We start from the raw sequence: 18699 nt of genomic DNA, 5'->3' as shown, positions 1-18699 counted from the left end.
GCGTTGTCACCTCACAATAAGACGCCGTCCGGTTTGATTCTTGGCTAGAGCGTCTTCTACGTGGAGACATGCCTGAATGGGCATACCTTCAATGAAGGTTCTGCGTCAGGGCTGGTAACTCGGCAAGTAAAAATCAACTACCAATCATTAGCGGACCGGAGTTCTGCTGTGGCGACCCCTAACTGGGAAAAGCCGAAAGACACAAACATTTATATAGATACACATAACAGATTGCTCAACTAGATTTTATTGGCTTGACAAACATATTAACAAATGTCAAACTACCATGATTTGCTCTGATTGCACTACCCCCACTTACAGTATAGTTCTTTTATTCCTAATGCAAGCTATGACCAGGAATACTTATTTTTATTTTCCCCATGAAAAACACTGGTGAATAGTCTGATTATCGGAAAAATAAAGCACATAAGTTTCCATGGATTTTAGCTTTTTAAGACAGAGTAGTCCTTCATCACAGTCTTCGTTTCCTCTCTTATTTGATGTTTGTAACACTCATTTTGCTTTACTGACTGCTCTGTAGCTAAACTTTTAAGTGTGTGTGTGTGTGTGTGTGTGTGTGTGTACACAATCAGTACAGAATTATAATGTAATCAAGTAATGGCCAGAAATTACAACGAAAAACACAGGTATAATTATATCATGAAAACAGACTATTATTTTTATTATTTGAGACCCGCAATCTTTTTATTTGGGTTAAAAATGTGAGAGTAATTTGCTGTCCTTCCCCGTAGAGTGCGATTTTGATTTGACCTCTTTGCTAATAACTCAGCAAATAGTAAAAACTGATACCTGTGAAAAAGAAGGGCTGACCGTTCACAATTCCATTTCAAGGATAAAGTATCAACCGTAATAGATACGACGCGTTGCTACATTGAAGGGGGAGGAGAGCGTTCCTCGAGCCAGGCAACGACGGTGTTGAAAATCTCTGAAAGCCAGGGCTATTGTTTCTCTTTATTGAGGATAATGGTTACATAATAAATTAAGTACGTCACCTTTATTTCACAAGTACAGAAGGAGCTGTAAATGTGCTATGAAATGAGTGCTGCCAGAGGAGGCTGTTCCTTTCTTAGAAAGAGTAGAGCGGCTTAGGAAGTCTGTGGAGAAGTTTCTCATGTTACCGAAACTGGGTCTTCAGAATTTGGTTCGTAACGTTTAACTTCACTCCCGGCATGTCAAATCCCGGATCAATTCCATCGTTGCAGCCTGAAAGAGAAGGTACGGTTACACACATTTCTTACTGCAGACGTCATTTTGTTTGGACAGCAACAGCATTCCGTAGTGGTAACCGCTGAAGATCCAGATCAGATACTTATTGCCCTTTGTCACGTGTCTTGATGTTTCACCTACATAATGCTTTCATGTGAGATGCTAGTTTCTAGTAAATAATTCACTGAGGAAGAAGTATTCTTTTTGAAATACTCGTGTTCTGTTTTAGCTTATGAAGTTATAGAGATGTCGATCTTGTTAAAAAAAAATTATTAATGGGTAAAAAGCTATTATGCTAAAGTTGTGCTGTTACTAGTTTTGGCATGGTTCCTAAAGGATGTTCGGTTCTGTTGCTTATCGTCTATTTCTCCTGCAGTGGAAAACTTCCACGTTAATCCGCTTTAGGTGAAACAGATGAAAAACAGAAATATCGTTTGGTAACTATGGCAAAACTGCAGTTCTAGTAAGAGTACGAATTTAACTTTACTCCCATCACGGTTTGTTTCATTATGACAGTGGAACATTACACAGGATAAACATAACGCAGTAAGTATTCCAAATGCTAATATTTGTAGAACCAGTACAGGTAAACGAGTTGCAGTGCCTGATACAAGAAATTTCAGCAGTAACTGTTGGCCATATTGAACTGTATTATCCCACCCCATGCGCAGTAGCAAGTCACGCCCAAACCCTGCCTGTGACAGAGATGTCAGTACACCGCCCACCTTTCGATTGAAAGCTGCCAAGTCAGTTTCCCTAGGTAGGAATGTCCAAAGGTAAAATACAGCAGAGAACAATTAGACTTAATCACGAGATTAGAAAGAAAAACGCTCACGGCTGCAGATGTGAAATCAAATCATTACTTTATTTACCAAAGTTAATCTGCACAAATGTCCAAAGCCTTCCTTTTGTCTGTAGTGCGGAGAAAAGACAAAATGTTGCGCTGCCCCTTACTCCTAGGTTCATAGGTTGGTACTGAGCTATCTGCCCAAAGGCATATATTAGCCCAGCCACTTTGTGCAGTATTCACTGCCCCTTTAGTAGTTCCCTAGATCCTTGTACTAGCAGCTAGTACCCTTGGCCCCTATCTAGTAGTGCTGTTGGTGTGATCCCCGGTGTGAACTTTCTGTTACCCATGCACTCATCAAGGTTCTTCCTGAAGAGTGATAGTGAGGGGCTCTGTCTTATGTAGATCGGGACCCTGTTCCATAGTAAGGGAAGTCTCTGCGAAGGGAATCTATCCCTCCAGCATGTTCTATTCATTGTTGTGTTGAGGTTTATATCCCTAGAGCGTGTAGCTCGAGTAGATTTGGTTTTGCTAAGATGGAGCATGTTCAATAATTCTGGGTTGGACATGGCTCTGTACGTTAGACAGATATCGCCTCTGAGAAAGCGGTATGCAACAGAGAACAGTCTTAGCTTTTTCAATCGTGCTGCGTAGGGCAACTGTTTGAGGTCAGTAATACTATTGGTTAAGTACCTCTGTGGTCTCTCCAGCTGCTGGAGATGTCTAGCCAGGTACATTCCAATTGGTGCATTGTACTCCATAATGGGTCTGATGAGGGAAGAGTAGAGGGGCACCATTACATCCTTAGATCTTGATGCGAACTCTTTCATGATCAGATGGGTCACATAGAAGAATTTTCTAACCACTTTGGCAACATGGTTATCAAAGGAAAGCTGGCTATCTACTTGGGTCCCTAGATCCCTTATTTCTTCTTCAGATTTCAGGGGATTACCTCCTATGTTGTAGTTTGCGGGTACTCTGTTTTTTCCATAGGGGATTACTACACATTTTTTTGCATTTAGCTTGAGACCATGGCTTTGACACCATGCATCAGTCTCATTTAGGCCCTTCTGGAGGATCTCCATGTCGGCCGGAGACTCTATTATAGCACTCAGTTTGCAGTCATCTGCAAACTTAGTCAGCCACAGCCCTTCCGTGCTTGCTTGTACTTCTGAGAAGTATATGCCAAACAGGAGGGGCCCCAGGACAGATCCCTGAGGCACACCACTCATTACTGGTCTGGATTCGGACATAGATCCCGCTACTCTTACTTTATGGGATCTGTCTGAGAGCCAGTTTGCGATCCATCTTGTGACGTAAGGGTTTATGCCCAGGCTGGTGAGCTTATCAATAATACCCGAATGGGGAATGGTGTCAAATGCTTTAGCAAGGTCAAGGTAAGCCGTGTGTACCTCCTTTCCCTTATCTATAGCTTGAGTAACTGTCTCAAAGAAATCCACCAGGTTCAGGAGGCATGATCTGCCCTGAAATGTGTTATTTGTTGGCAATCACTGGGGCTTGAAGTCACTAGATAGTGACATAAATTTGAGTTTGTCTCCTTCAGAAAAATGCATGCTAACACAAATCCTGTTATTCAAGCAATTGGTTTTGTTCATTTGCATGAATATTCATCTAGGATTGTTAGTCTGTACCAGTATATGTATGTGTCTTAAGTATAATCCATTTCAAGACGTGTTGTGTAACTGTATTTAGGCAAACTTATTTGATTTCAGGTTGTACTTTGGGCATGGTTTCATATTGTAAGGAAACATTTCTCACCTGGTTTCTTAAAGAATTGCACAGCAAGCCAAAAACGGCAGGGGAAAAATGCCTCAAAGCGGACACTGTTTTTTATAGACTACCGCTATAAACTTACAGGGTGCAATGACATGTTTGCTGTGACATAAATGTCATAATGGATATGAAATGGGCACCTTAAAACATTTGTCATTCGTATGACATTGGTGACTGATGGCCTCAATTCTTTGTCCCAGAAATGCAGCTTTTACATGTGACATAGTAACGATACAATAGGAAAAGACAGACTTCAAGCACAGTAGTGCACGCTTGAAAGCATGCATGCAGAGGCTGATACATTTCACAAGCAATTTTCCAGAGCCAGTTCTCTGCAGAGAAATGTACAACTCTGTGTAACTGATGTCCTGCACTTCCAAAGTTTAATGCTTGCATTTTGTTTAAAAAGTGTATTAACCCACTTGAAGTGTGCTTACTAAATGCTCTGTTTTTGACATGGATTTACCATTACATTTGCATTGCGTGTCAATCACGGCACATTGCTGTTGTTAATCCCCACCCTCCGGCATGTCAATCACTGCGGGCACTCCCATTCCTGCACGAACTCGGTGGTGCGTTAATACACTTCAGTTTCGCCTAACTGTTTTGCACTGGCATTTTATTCCCGGCAATAGAAAGGAAGTGTTAACTGAGACGGTTTATTTTCACCTACTTTGGCTACTTACATTGCATGTTTTGGAAGCTCCCTCATTTGTGTTAATTTGTAAAATTATGTACATATCCGCGGTGGTGGTGCTGCGGTAGTGTTGTCGCCTCACGGTAAGACGCTGTCCGGTTCGACTCTCAGCTAGAGCATCTTCTGCGTGGAGACATGCGTGTATGGGCGTACCTTCGTTGAAGGTTGTGTGTCAGGGCTGGTAACTCGGCACATAAAAACCAACTACCAATCATTAGCGGACCGGAGTTCCGCTGTGGCGACCCCTAACCGGGAAAAGCCGAAAAACACAGCATATAGATATTTGTATGCATACTCTTGCTGTTGATCTGTTGAGACACCTCAGTGTGAGCGAAACTTGGTTTGTATTATGTATTCCACTTGGCATGGTCTATTATTGATAAATTTCGTTATGTTCAGCTTTGAGGTGCTTTAGGATGCCCTTTGTATTATATAAATGAGTGTGTGTGTGTGTGTGTGTGTGTGTGTGTGTGTGTGTGTGTGTGTATATATATATATTAGTGTGTGCATATATTTATGTCTCTCAAGTGTGATTTTTGGCTCAAAACTTTGCACTGTCTCTCATAAGTCCTCCTAAAAATTGATAAGTTTTAATTAATATTGATGCCAGTTGGGGTTATTGTCTTCTTTTACTTCAGAAAAAGCAGGTTAATTCAAATTCTGTTATTTTGTCAATGTCTCAAGTTAATGATACTAACGTGTCCCTGATTGTTTATGGATTTGTCCCAAATTTCAGCGGAAAGCAGTTGAGCAGTATGGAAATAAATGTGTACACATACACACACAGCTCAAAATTATTTATATATATATATATATATATATATATATATATATATATATATATATAAATAAAATGTATGTGTGTGGACATTTTTATATGTATATAACACACACACACACACACACACACACACACACACACACACACACACACACACAGGTCTACTTCACTTCACCAAAATCCCATTTCACTGACATTTATTTCACTGAGACCAAATCACCAGAACTTCAAAATACTGACAACTCATTTCACTGAATTTTATTTTACCAACAGCTTAAAATGCTAAATTTGACAAGACTAAATGGAAAACCATATCCAAACTCACAAAACTAATGGCTACCTCTTTCCGCAACTTAAAAACTATTTGTATATTCTCTTAACAAAACACAGACAATATAAAACCAAACTAAGTGGGGAGGCTATGCTCCCCACACCCCCCCTAACAACATGTACTAACTCTAGGTCAAACTACAGTGGGGAACAGGGCATATACCTTTTACTTGCTTCACAGTACTCTACACACTGCCACATCAAGTCTATAGCTTACAGTTGAGTGAAATGAGTTGTCAGTGTTGTGAACTTTAGGTAAGTTGGTCTCGGTGAAATGAATGTCAGTGAAATGGGATTTTGGTGACGTAGACTATAATATATATATATGTGTGTGTGTTATTTCCAAAATATGTTTCTGTGTATGTATATGTTTGTTGTTGGAGTAGTAGTAGTAATAATACCCCCATCCATTTATCAACCCAGAGGTGACCTGGACGCATTGTCTGATGTAGGCAAATGAGGTCTGAGGAACTCAAATCCTGTACCACATGTACTATTACTAGTACAGCTCACAGCATTAATCCTGTGTGAGTGTGTGTTTAATTCTACACACACACACACACACACACACACACACACACACACACACACACACACACACACACACACACACATATATACACACAAAGAATTCTATAACCCCAGCTGTTAAATAATTAAGGCATTCCTTAATTATTTAATATTTGGAATGCAGGAATTGTTTTTGGATATTGCATTTGTTTCCTTGCAGTAAAATTTTGGATTCTTCACTCTTAATTTTTGTTTTAATATATGCAAAATTGTAAAAAGGTCACACAGTCAAACCATTCAGCCACTCAGAATCTGCCTGCGCTGCTCCCAGCTACTCGAGAGAATCTGCCTGCATCGCTCTCAGCCACGTGAGAGACTCCGCCTGCGCTGCTCCCAGCCACGTGAGAGACTCCGCCTGCGCTGCTCCCAGCCACGTGAGAGACTCCGCCTGCGCTGCTCCCAGCCACGTGAGAGACTCCGCCTGCGCTGCTCCCAGCCACGTGAGAGACTCCGCCTGCGCTGCTCCCAGCCACTCGACAGACTCCGCCTGCGCTGCTCCCAGCCACTCGACAGACTCCGCCTGCGCTGCTCCCAGCCACTCGACAGACTCCGCCTGCGCTGCTCCCAGCCACTCGAGACACTCCGCCTGCGCTGCTCCCAGCCACTCGAGACACTCCGCCTGCGCTGCTCCCAGCCACTCGAGACACTCTGCCTGCGCTGCTCCCAGCCACTCGAGACACTCCGCCTGCGCTGCTCCCAGCCACTCGAGAGATTTCGCCTGCGCTGCTCCCAGCCACTCGAGAGAGAATCCATTTCCCCTGCCATCCCACTTGATCAGGCCCCAAAAAGGTCAGCTTCCATGGACTGAAATCATCCTTTTCCACCCAGTTCTTCTAAGACAGGGGTTTCTTCTCCCAAGCCAGGACTTGCTTGAGAGAGGCTTTATCCAAACCACGAACAAAAAGTATTTTTTCTATTGTTTCAGACTCAAAATTCAGTGCTCCTCTTATATGATTCATAGGAGTTTTAAGGCAATTTAGTCTCAGGCCATCATTGTCTTGCCAACACCCACACTCAGGCTGTATCCTCTTTCTTAAGGAGGACTATAACAATTAGCCCTGGGGTAAATTTGATGGTACCCATGTAGCCATCCAGGTTATGCTTGTAGGATGATTAATCTCCAGAGAGTTTATTCTGGAGAAGGGAATGTGCTGCATAATAAGTCTTTCTATCCATCACGTTCTATTTAACTGTTAATGAATATTTAGGCCTGTTGTTCTGCAGTTTGCTAAGCTGTTAGTCTTGGGTGGGGGTACAGAAAATAAAGAACCACTGTGTCTTTAATAGTGTGGTAGACAAGGCACAGTCCATCAAAGAATGTATAAGATGCTGGCTAGAGAGAGGGAGAGTGAGTGTTGCTAGCCTGTCTTGGTAGCTCATGGCCTTTAAACCTGAAACCTTCTTAGTTGCGAAACTCTGGGGCTTCTGTAGTTGTTTGATATGTTGAGTAAAGTACATCCCAAAGGGAGCATTGTTACCTAATAATTAGTCTAATCGGTCTTGACTGTAAGGAAACAATGACATCTTTAGGTCTGCATGATATACTCTTGGTTATTAGTTGATCTAAGTAAGAGGATTTTCTGTTTACAGTTGCCACGTGATGATCAGAGAAGGAACTGTCTACTCAGGAACTTAGGTGTATGACTACATTTATGTTTAGTTGTGGAGTATTGCTTATACTATATGTTAAAGGTAGGGCTTGTTTTCCAAAGAAAGCAATACTACATTTTTGCATTTAATTTAAACCCATTTTCAGTGCATCATGTATTAATTAGGGTAAGTTCTTTCTGAATGATACATGTGTTATAATGCATAGTTTATAGTCCATATATGCAAACTTGGGTAACCATAGGTACTGGTTCTAAATTCGGAGATGAGAGCAATAAATGCTGAAAAGGAGAGGTCCCAGCACAGAACCCTTGGTGACTCTACTGGTTACTTTCATACTTTCAGATGAGGCACTTGTCATGGAAATTATTTTGGGTTCTGTCTTTTAGCCAATTTACTATCTGTCTTACCTCATTTAATATTTAAACCATTTAGCCTATTTACAATGCCCATATGGGATAAGTTGTTACTTGCTTTGGCTAGGTCAAGATACTCTGTGTGAGTTATACAACTACTGTCAACAGCCTCAGTAACCGTCTAAATTAAGTTAGCTAGATTTAATAGACAGGATCTCCTTTGATAAAGGCAGGCTGTTGAAGATTTAGGGTAGTGAGATCTTTGATAGCTTAACTGATGAAGTCCATTTTGGTGTGCTTCATAGATTAACAGATCAGTCTTGTAAGGCTGATGGGTCTATAATTACTGGGGTCTGTCACAAGGCCAACCTTGTTGACATCACCACTGTGGTGCACCATACTTCAGGAACCCATTCTGAGGCGAAGCTTAGGTTAAACCATTTGAGGAGAGGCTTGATAAGTATGTTTGTTGCTATTTATTAAATGTCCACATATGTTGTTAGATCCCATGAAGGAAGCATTGTTAATCTTTGATAACACTTTCAGAACGTGTTGTTTGGTGATAATAGAGGGTATACAGAATTTTGAGATATGAGGAGTTTGAATAGATGTTTTGGGAGTGACATTTGTACTAAATATGTGTGCTGCTATATTGGCAATGTCTGTTGGGTTGGAGTGGGTGGTCCTGTTTATGGAAGGTGTGAGGATTGTTGGTATTGCTTCTTAGTTCTAACATAGCTGAAGAAGGGCTTGTTTTCCTTAGCTGCAGAATCTAGAGTAAGACCGTGGGTTGCTTTATTAGTCCTAATGTATATTTCAGTTCTCTGGTAGTGTTTGCATTTTATACTGTCCATATTATGAAGCGTTTTGGATTTCTTTATACTTCATGTAGCTTTTTATGTCTTGTTGCAAAGTTTGTTTATTTTGGTGGACCACCAAACTGATTTGCTTTTGAAATTCTGATTGTGTTTTGCTCTGGTCAAGGCTGCTAATTCTGTGTATTTGTCTAAGTGTTCACGGAACTTCTTTGTGAAGCTGATGCTGTCATAGGTGAATTTTGACATTTTGTAAAACATTCTATTGTATCAGGTCTGGCCATTTGATGTCCTTAAATTCAGAGATGTTTGTTTCAGGGGATTTAGAAATGTTATACATAAATGTCACCATTTTATGGTCCAGCGTGAGTGGGGAGGGAGGCGCTTGGGGAATAGTACATGTAGAAGGTATATCCATTAGGATCAGATGAATGTTATGTTCTCTAAGCAATGTAGTATATTATTCTCTCTGGTGGGTTTATTGACTATCTCATCCTGGGAATTTTTGTTAATTAAGTCCAAGAACTTCTGTGCATAATGAATTACAAATATGACCCTACTGTCCAGACGAAATAGAACACTAATTAATCCTAAAACAGTCTGTACTGGCACAAATCCGAAACCGCACAAAATGTTGTTAAAAAAACAAAAACATTTATTTAATATAGTTAAGCGCTTTATCTACGTAGGACTTCATCAGAACTAAATACAAATGCCCACAATTAATGAATGTATACTCATTGACAAGTCTACATAGGACTTCATCAGAACCAAATACAAATGACCACAGTTAATGAATTTATACTCATTGACAAGCCACCCAATTAAACATTTAAAGTGACAATCAGTAAACATGCACTCCCCTTAAATACGTTAATAATAAATCTAACCTCAAGGACTCAATGTATGTAACAAAAACGGCTAATAAAAATACAAAATATTGAGATGACTGCAATTAGCGATACAGACAATAGTCAAGAGAGGGTTGGAATTTATTGGAGAAAACTGGCAAAGGAGCCAAGGTATTGGGAGCAAATCGCTAGAGAGGGGAAAGATAATAGGATCATAGTATCATAGGAAGTTACTAGGCTAATGGCCCTGAGGTCCTTACAAGCCTAGCCAAGTTCTTACCCTTATTTCCACGATTGGCACCTACTGCCTGTGTCCAAGAGGGACACAGGTGGAACCCCCAGGGTGAATTTATGGTCACCCATTGAATGGGAAGATACCAAGTATTTATTTGGACTGCAGGTTAGAGATTGCCTTCCCTATCCATGATTTGATATCAGAATGTAGGCAAAGAGAAAGAAATGGGGGGGGGGGTCCTAAAATAAAGACCAATACTGGGAGAGTTTTTAGTAGAATCTAGAACAGAAGATGCTGTTAAAGGAATAATTAGTACAACATATAAAATATTGCATGTTAACTTTAAAAATCAATCGGAGGATGTTAGAAGTGATTGGGAAAAGAGACTGGGAAACAAGACTGGATAATCAGTTCATAAAGAAACAATGGGGGATAATATGTTTGTCTCACAAATATGCAACAAAATCTAGAAGATTGAGGATTTTTTGCTTGGAAATGTTTGCATAGTTTTATAACCTAAGTAGACTCCAGAGAATCTTCCCTCAGGTAGACAGCAAATGTTGGAGGTGTGATGGGGAAGAAAGAGGTAATTGGGAACATATTTTCTGGGAGTGTAATGAGTTGGCAAACTTTAGATTTCCTGTAGACTACTCTATCAGGGATACTGGTTGAGCAAATTGTTGTAATTTAGGGAAATTATTTTTCTGAGCTATGATACAGAATTGCCTAGACATAGTAAGGCCTTGTTGAGACTAATTATGGTGACTGCCAAACAAGCAATTACTAGAGAATGGAAATTAAAGTTTAAACAAACTGTATAATAAAAGCTATTGCATAAAACCAAAGACTTTATTGTAGAAAAAGCACTTTCAGTAAGCACTTTCATCTCTCAACATGCTGAGACTTCATCAGACTGAAAATGCATCACTGAAAAACTTCTTAAATACCAAAAATCACATTGCATGATTTAATTGCCAATTCTTTTTTTTTTTTTTTTAAGTATGATACAGTCTTCTTGATTATTCAACCTTGGAGGGTAACATGCATTTAATTTAACCTGCCATGAATATTCAAGCCACCCCAATTCATCCTTGGCATTAAACATTCTACCAGAATTTTTTTATATCGTCCAGTGCTACAAACTTAAACACAGCCTTACACTTCCCATTCTTGAAATGCCTTCACAAGGTGCTCTTTTCATCTCCTGCCTGTATTGCATGTTTGTGTTTATATATCCTTTTGTATAATTCTCTTATAGTTCAGCCCACATAAAATGCCATGCAAGAGATGCAGAACACCAAATAAACCACAAATTTGGATTTACAGGTATAGCATCCTTTGATCCTTATACTGTAATTATTGATAGTAATTTCATTAGTGTCAGTATGCAAATAATCACATAAATTACAGTTTAAACATTTAATCATGCCGGTATTGTAACATTTCATCTGATGCTGTTAATCTTCATTCATTTCTTACTGGGTTTTGGTTCTGTCCTCTGAACTGACTCAGCCATTGTAACTAGCTTGCGTCAGGCATAAAACTCGAGCTAAGTTATACCCATAGTGCCCCTCTCCACATTACCCCAGATCTCGTTTGCCGTGTATGAAAACAAGATGTGTCAGACCAGGCTGTCAGCTAAGTGACAGAAATTATTACTAAATTTCTCTTTCTTGTGTTATTTTTTAGTCCTGTTTTCCTCCATCTCAAAGACTGGAATTCATAGGGGCGGAGTTCGATACCCAGTCTTGTCGAGTCTACCTTCCCTTTCACAGGCTACAAAGATTCATCGTAGCTCCAAGTGATACTCCACCAAAACAAAGTACCAGCCTGAGCTGTTCTCCAGCTATTAGGGTCCATAGTGGCATCCATTACAACTGTTCCATGAGGCTTCTTCAGTGGCTACTGTGCCCATGTCATTCCAGATCAGAATAACCAACCGATGCAAGCAAGACCTAGTTTGGTGGATGAGGCCATCACAGACAACTAAGTTTTTACCTTGACAGAGCGAAATCCGTATGGAAATCTGACCAACTGTTTATATCCTGTTTTGGTCCGAAAATGGGAAAATCAGTATCCGAAGTTACCTTATCTAAATGGTTGAGAGATTGCATTTCCTTTGTGTATCATTCAGTGGTGCTCAGGAACATTTTTCCATAAACCCTCCCAGGAAACAAGATAGAAAGGGACTCTGTCCCATCAGTAATGAATGAATGAAGATTAACAACATCAGTTAAAGAAGTTATGTCTTACCATAATGTTCCATCTGTTTTGTTCATCTTCATTCATTCATTACAACCCACCCACCATCCCCCTCCTTCCTAAAGACTCTTGGAGGTTCAGCTGTAGTCCTTTCCTATGCTATGGAAATTGCTCAGAGAAAGCCTCCTCTTTCTATCTGTATTTTGTCCTGTATGTATGGGCAAACTCATTCTGAGGTAATGTGGAGAGGGGCACTATGGGTAAAGCTTAGCTTGAGAGTTTTCTGGCTGGCGTGAGCTTGTTACAATGGCCGAATTAGTTCTGAGGATGGAACCAAAACCATCAGCAATGAATGAATGAAGATGAACAACACAGATGGAACGTTATGGTAAGACATAACTTCTTTTCTTTCTGCATGTTCAGTTTGGCTTGAAAATAATTTGTGAAGCTTTTCCTTTTTCTTTTGTGTAATCAAGCAACAATACTAACTTTAGAAGTCAACTGATCGGAGAACAGCATCCGAATTATCAGAATAATTCGGGTTTTCAAAATGCTGTAGCTTCTCAGCCGATTTATGTATATCAGGAGAGGAAGAGAACCAACAAGACTGGAGTCTTGTGATTTTAAGACATGCACCAAACCTTGCTGAGGTTGGAATTTCAGTTGAGCCCTCTCAGGTTAGTGTTGCTAGCAGTGCAGCTGCGTCATCAGACTTTTTTTTTGTGCCTATTGTAGTACATATTACCATCATTACTAACTACAGCTAACCTACTCATATCAAGCATGTGTTGTTCTGTTGTGCTGAACACTCTACCAGGAGAAGCTCTGAAAACATAAAGACAACTTTTGCAGCACTGAATCATATGCCTAACCCCCCACCACCCCACCCTATGACAGGCCTACTGTTGCATGACACTGTGTGTAAAAAGACTTTAGCTAAATATGTCCTGTAAAACATGCAGTTCACTGAGTAATATGGAAAAGTAGCAGTTATTGGTGCATCTCCTACAGGCACACTGGACGTCATTGCCCGTCCAGTTCCCCTATCTAAGCCACCACTGGGTGAAAGGGTATCCTTTTCCTCAGATAGGAACAGCAAATAACAATTGTAGTTCTTTGTACCATTTCTGTGTTGATCATCTTCCTGTGGTGGACATGTCCCTTGCAATGCTGTTTGTATTCTTGTCATACAATATCATATCCATTGCCATTTGCTACAGCTTTTGCAGAGTCCTATGTCCTGTACCACTCCTTGCCAGACTTCCTTCTAGATTTGTTTTTTTTTTCAATTGTATAGGTTATAGGTCACATTAAAGGTGTGAACATTTTTAAATTATTTGTTGTGGTCTCCTTTTTATGTCACAAAAACTTGGCATTTTAACTGGTGTGTGTACACATTTTATATCCACTGTATATGCATAAATAAGATGAGACAGTTTTCCTTGTTTTTACAAGAGTGGATGTCTATATTAATGTTCTTAGCTTAAGCTATATACATTTTTTTATAAGCAAATAAGTTTGAAAAAAATAAGAGAAAAATGATGAAAGCCATGAAAATGCTAAGCTTCTTGTATATGCAAAGACCCTAGCTTGTTTTTCATTTGGCAGATGTTCTCTGAGGAACAAGAAGTCTGCAGCTAAAAGCAGTTATCCAGGAGAGTTATGTACATTCTGTTCTGAGTTGTGTTTAGAAAGATGCCCTCACGTATCTGAAAGTTGTTAGCAAACAGCTGACTACTTTTATATGGAGACAAACTGCAGGTACAAGCAATTAATCTTGAGAGCTTTATGCATTCTTTGCTCAGGGAAATGCAAAATGTAATAGTTCATTGTCAAGCAGACTAGTGAAAAATAGTTTGAAATTATGGGAAGTGGGCAAAGAATACTCACCAGAAGCCTTAATACTTTAATGCATTTATTAGAACAGTGCATAATTAAGTTTTATTTGCAGGTAGCTTGTGCACGTTCTCATAGGTCTAAAATTAATGTTTACTTAAAGAATACAAGATGCTTTTCACATCTGGGAGAAGAGCAGAGTTAAAAAGAACAGACAACTGGTGTGAGTGGGAACAGAGACTGTAACATGTGCTTTAGCACAGGTAGCCTTAATTTTAGATCAGGTTATGCATGTGGGTGCAGCTGTTAATTTGGGACAATTGTTCCTTTCTGAAGGGTTACCTTAATATGTTGAAAATGCACATAGTTTTGTGTGTTTGTTCTAAGTTAATCGGGGTGGGATAGTCTGAAAATGTATTTCATTTTTTGTTTGAGGCCTTTCAATAAAGTAAAAAGTCTTAAGAAATGTGAAATAGATTCAAATGGAGATGAGAAAAATAACTATAAAAGATCAGCCTGCCAAATATTAGCGTGTGCATGTAAGACAAATCCTGAAAATGCACATAGAAAACTGTCATGCATAATAAATGGGAACAATAGCTTTTTATCATAATGGCTGCTCTGTCAGTGTTATCTTGGAATGTAAATGGCTTGCAGACATAAAGGAAAGAGTATTGAATTATGTTAAGAAAGGGTGCAAGCGACACATTTGGAAAGAAATGAGCCTGTGAATTTGACAAAAGATTTCAGGATGGATATTTAGCCGAATGTCAGGGACAAAGGCAAATAGAAGTATTAATTTGATTGCTAGAGTGGGACTCCAATAGAGAGAGAGGGACAAAGATAATAATGGTAGATTTGTGGTAGTAAGGGGCTGTTGACAAAATATCTGGATTACCTTAGCATTTATTTCCATACCACCAAAAATTGCTATTATGGAGATTAAGAACATTTTGGGAGAAATTATCCACTTTCAGCATGGAATGTTACTTATAAGTGGGGACTGGAACTTGCTTTGCCACAGTGAGAATGTATCAGGAGGACCTAGAAGGGACGATATAAGAAAATAGGGTAGATTTCTTAAGAAATTTATAAAAATATTTGATAAAGAAGATGTGAATTAAGTAGTAGGAACTCAGAATTTGCATATTATTCTCCAAGGAACAATAACAGGGCTAGACTGGATTGAAATTGTATTTCACAGGAACATGTGCAAGTTTTGGCACCATCCAGTAACTATTTCAGATAATGTACCAATAAATCCTAAGATAAAAATGCAGGTTAATGCTTTAAAAATGATGTACTGGAGCTTACCCAGCTACCTATTTAAAAACAGAAACATTTAAGGAATGGATAGTGGAAGTTATTCAAGAGCTATTAAAGAAGATCAAGCTTTCTGCAGAAGGAATAGTTACTGAATGGGATAAAATAAAAATGGAGTTCAAAAAATAAGGTAGAAATGAAAGAGGTATGGTTGAGAAGTAATAGGAATTATTTAGAGGTGCTAAAAATGTTAATATATTGCAGAATAAAGTAGTCTTGCACAACAGGAAGAAGAGCAACTGCAGAGTGCTAAAGAGAGGATAATTAAGCAGTAACTCATGCCTGGGTGTGGGTAATGCAGGATTTACCCATGGTTGGTGTGGTCACGAGGGCGAAGCCCGAGTGACCAAACAAAGACAACCATGGGTAAACCACACCCAGGTGTGAGTTATTGCTATTATACAATATTATTTAAGAAAAAAAAAGACTTTTCTTAAATAATGCCCTTGCATAATGGTGTCATACTGTCCTTCCGCTGCTGGACAGCTCTGCTTTGCCATTGCTGATGTACTGCGCATGCATTTGGAACTTGCATTCCCATGCATACCCAGTGCATCAGTGCTCGGAAAAGTACACAATGGAGAAAAGAAGATCTCCATTGCTCTGTATTTCTGTAATTTCTTTTTTTTTAAATATTGGGCAGCAACAGTGGTGCAGTGGTTAGCGTTGCCACCTCACAGCAAGAGGTTCTCCGGTTCGATCCTCTGCTGGGGTGCCTTCTGTGTGGAGTCTGCATGTCCTCCCTGTGTTCGTGTGGGTTTCCTCCCACATCCCAAAGACATGCTGTATGTGGAGTGGACACTCTAAATTGGCCCTAGGCATGAGTGTGTGCATGTGTGTGCCTTCTGTGTAAGGTTGGGTGCCGGGCTGGCAACTCAACACCGTAAAACTCCACTGTCAGTCATGAGCGGACAGGTGATCTGCTGTGGTGATCCCTAACTGGGAAAATCCGAAAGAAGACGAAGAAAAGGTTTCTAGCAATTTAGGGGTAGGAGAGCTGCACTCATGACTCCGCACATACAAGAAAGACAGCTTGAAGAAAATACAAGGGAAATCAGGTACATGTATTTAATTTTAAATACCATACCTGTTTTTCCTTCTATTTTCTTCATGCTGTCTTTCTCATATTTGCAGAGTCGGGAGTACATCTTTTATTTATTTATTTATTTTTTAGTAAAAAATGAAAACTTGGACAATATACCAACAGAAAAAAAGTCCGGGCAACCGGACCTTTTCCTTTGGTATATTGTCGGATTTGCAATGGGCACGCTATCCAATCAGCGTGCACGTTTTGGAATAGTAATGGCCAGTCATTGTATAATATGCATGTGTTTAGAAAGACTGTTATTAAGCAACTATTTTTTGATAACTCCAGAGCAGAAAAATGTCTAGTACAATGACTTGGGCAACTGAAAGTAGAAAGGTTGTCGCCAAACTTGGGGAGCCTATGACAAGAAAATTAGAGATTCTATAGAAGTATCAGAGATATTGCATGAACATTTATATAAAGCAAAGAAATGTGGAAACTAAGAAAGAGCACAAATGGAAATATTTATGAAAGACTTAATTATGCCACGATTAGCGGAAGATGAGGTACAGCAACCAATAGTTAAGATAGGAGATGAGTCAGTCTGCAGGGAAGTCTCCTGGAGCAGATGATATTCCTGTTGAAGTTTAGAAGTTAGAGGGGAAGAAAGTGGATGTATAAGATTAATATTTTAAAAGGAGGGGAAACACCAGCATCTTGGAAGAAAGCTGTGGTGGCTGTATTACCCAAAGAGGGTAAAGATCTTAAAGACACAGACTCATATAAACCCATTTCAATTTTAAGCCATGATTACAAAAGCGTCTATACTAGATAAAAGAATAATGGCAAATTTGTTGCCAAAATTGATCAATATAGATAAGTGTGGTTTTGTGGAGGGAGGCTAATTTTGACAACATTAATAGAACAATAATGATCCTGAAGGAAGCAGAATGTAAGAAAATCCTTCTGCTGATTTTGGCTTCTGTGTAGGGAATTGGAAGAATTTGCATTCTCTGATAGAACAATTAGGAGGATGTAAAGGATTAGAGACCAGAAGTAAAGTGAGAGGGTTCCTCTTTGATTAGTTTTATTTGAATAGAGAAACCAGGCAGGGGTGTCCTCTTTCCCCTTAAAGCCACTGACAAAGAAAATGCAAGACTTAAAATTGGTATGGTAATCTAGAAAAAAATGGCTTTATTTGCAGATACTGTTTTGTACTTGATAAATCCGTAGAAGGACATCTTTGTGTCATGGAACATTTTGGGATGTTTCAAGTCATTGACTCATCACTTGATTCAGCAGTACCCTTATTTATGGGGACATGGATAATGTTGTTGCCTCACATCAAGAGGTACCTTGGTCTGATTCTCAGCTGGGGTGCTTTCTGTGTGGAGTTTGCATGTCCTCCCTGTGTTCATATGTGTTTCCACTGGGTGGTCTGGTTTCCATTCGACACTCTCGGCCATAGGAGTGCATGTGCATGCAAGTGTGTGGTGTGGAAGAACTACTGTGGCAGGGCTAGCTACTTGGCAGTGTAAACCTTGACTGTAGATGATTGTCACTGTTGAAGTGACACCTTGACTTGTGCAAAAATGGGAACAAGGGGTGATGGATGGAGATGGGTAAGATGAATTATTTAGGAGTATCAATTTAAAAAGACTTTATGGTAACTAAGGATATGTGGGAAGAAACTAACAAAAGATAATACAAAAATTGTGTAACCGGAAGCTCTTATTTATGGATACGGATAGTAAGATACAGGCAGTGAAAATGTTTTTAGTCCCTTTAGTTTTTATGTACAGGTCAGGCTTATTTTTTTTGTCAACCAGAGGAAAAATTATGGACGATAATAAAGAGTTGAAGAAATTTATGTTGGAGGGAGGATATATATATGAGTGAGAAAGATAGCAAGCGCTTAAGTGTGATAAGCTGATCCTCCTACTAGAACAAGGTGGTTTAGGATTACCTGATTTGAAAGGATATTTTAAGAGGTACACTGTTAAGGCTATTGTACATAGCAGGAAGTTATAATTCAAAGTGGAAATGGTTGATAAATCAGGGGAGGGGGATTTTAAAAATTAAGAATAGAGTGGAATGTTGGATGAAGTTCCTTAGAAACTGCTGTACAGAATGTTATATTCATAAAGTTCCAGAAAGTATTCTAAGAGTTAAGCCAACACATGAATGGGAAAAGGAGATTTTGCAAATGGGGTGACTGCAAGAAGAAGTACAGAAAATAGGCAAGAGAGGGCTGGAATTT

The 18699-nt window shown here is 39.5% G+C and overlaps 1 protein-coding gene across 2 annotated transcripts in view; it reads left to right on the top strand.

Annotated features, from left to right (window-relative positions):
* The first annotated feature begins 885 nt into the window (after positions 1 to 885).
* The window catches only part of SLC18B1 (solute carrier family 18 member B1), a 1776356-nt gene continuing 1758542 nt past the window's right edge, over positions 886 to 18699 (top strand). The window contains exon 1 of one of the 2 annotated variants that reach the window (XM_044063787.1): positions 886 to 1236. In XM_044063787.1, coding sequence (XP_043919722.1) covers positions 1191 to 1236 — 46 coding nt within the window. In that variant the 5' untranslated portion in view covers positions 886 to 1190. Of the gene's footprint in view, positions 1237 to 1701; positions 1774 to 18699 lie in introns of those variants that run through there. The other variant, XM_044063796.1, reaches the window with a different exon arrangement.

Source organism: Protopterus annectens, chromosome 1.part0, assembly GCF_019279795.1.
Source record: "Protopterus annectens isolate FY-2018-M chromosome 1.part0, PAN1.0, whole genome shotgun sequence".
Taxonomy (NCBI): domain Eukaryota; kingdom Metazoa; phylum Chordata; order Ceratodontiformes; family Protopteridae; genus Protopterus; species Protopterus annectens.
The sequence above is the reverse complement of the archived record's forward strand: the minus strand, read 5'-3'. Positions and strand labels throughout refer to the sequence as shown.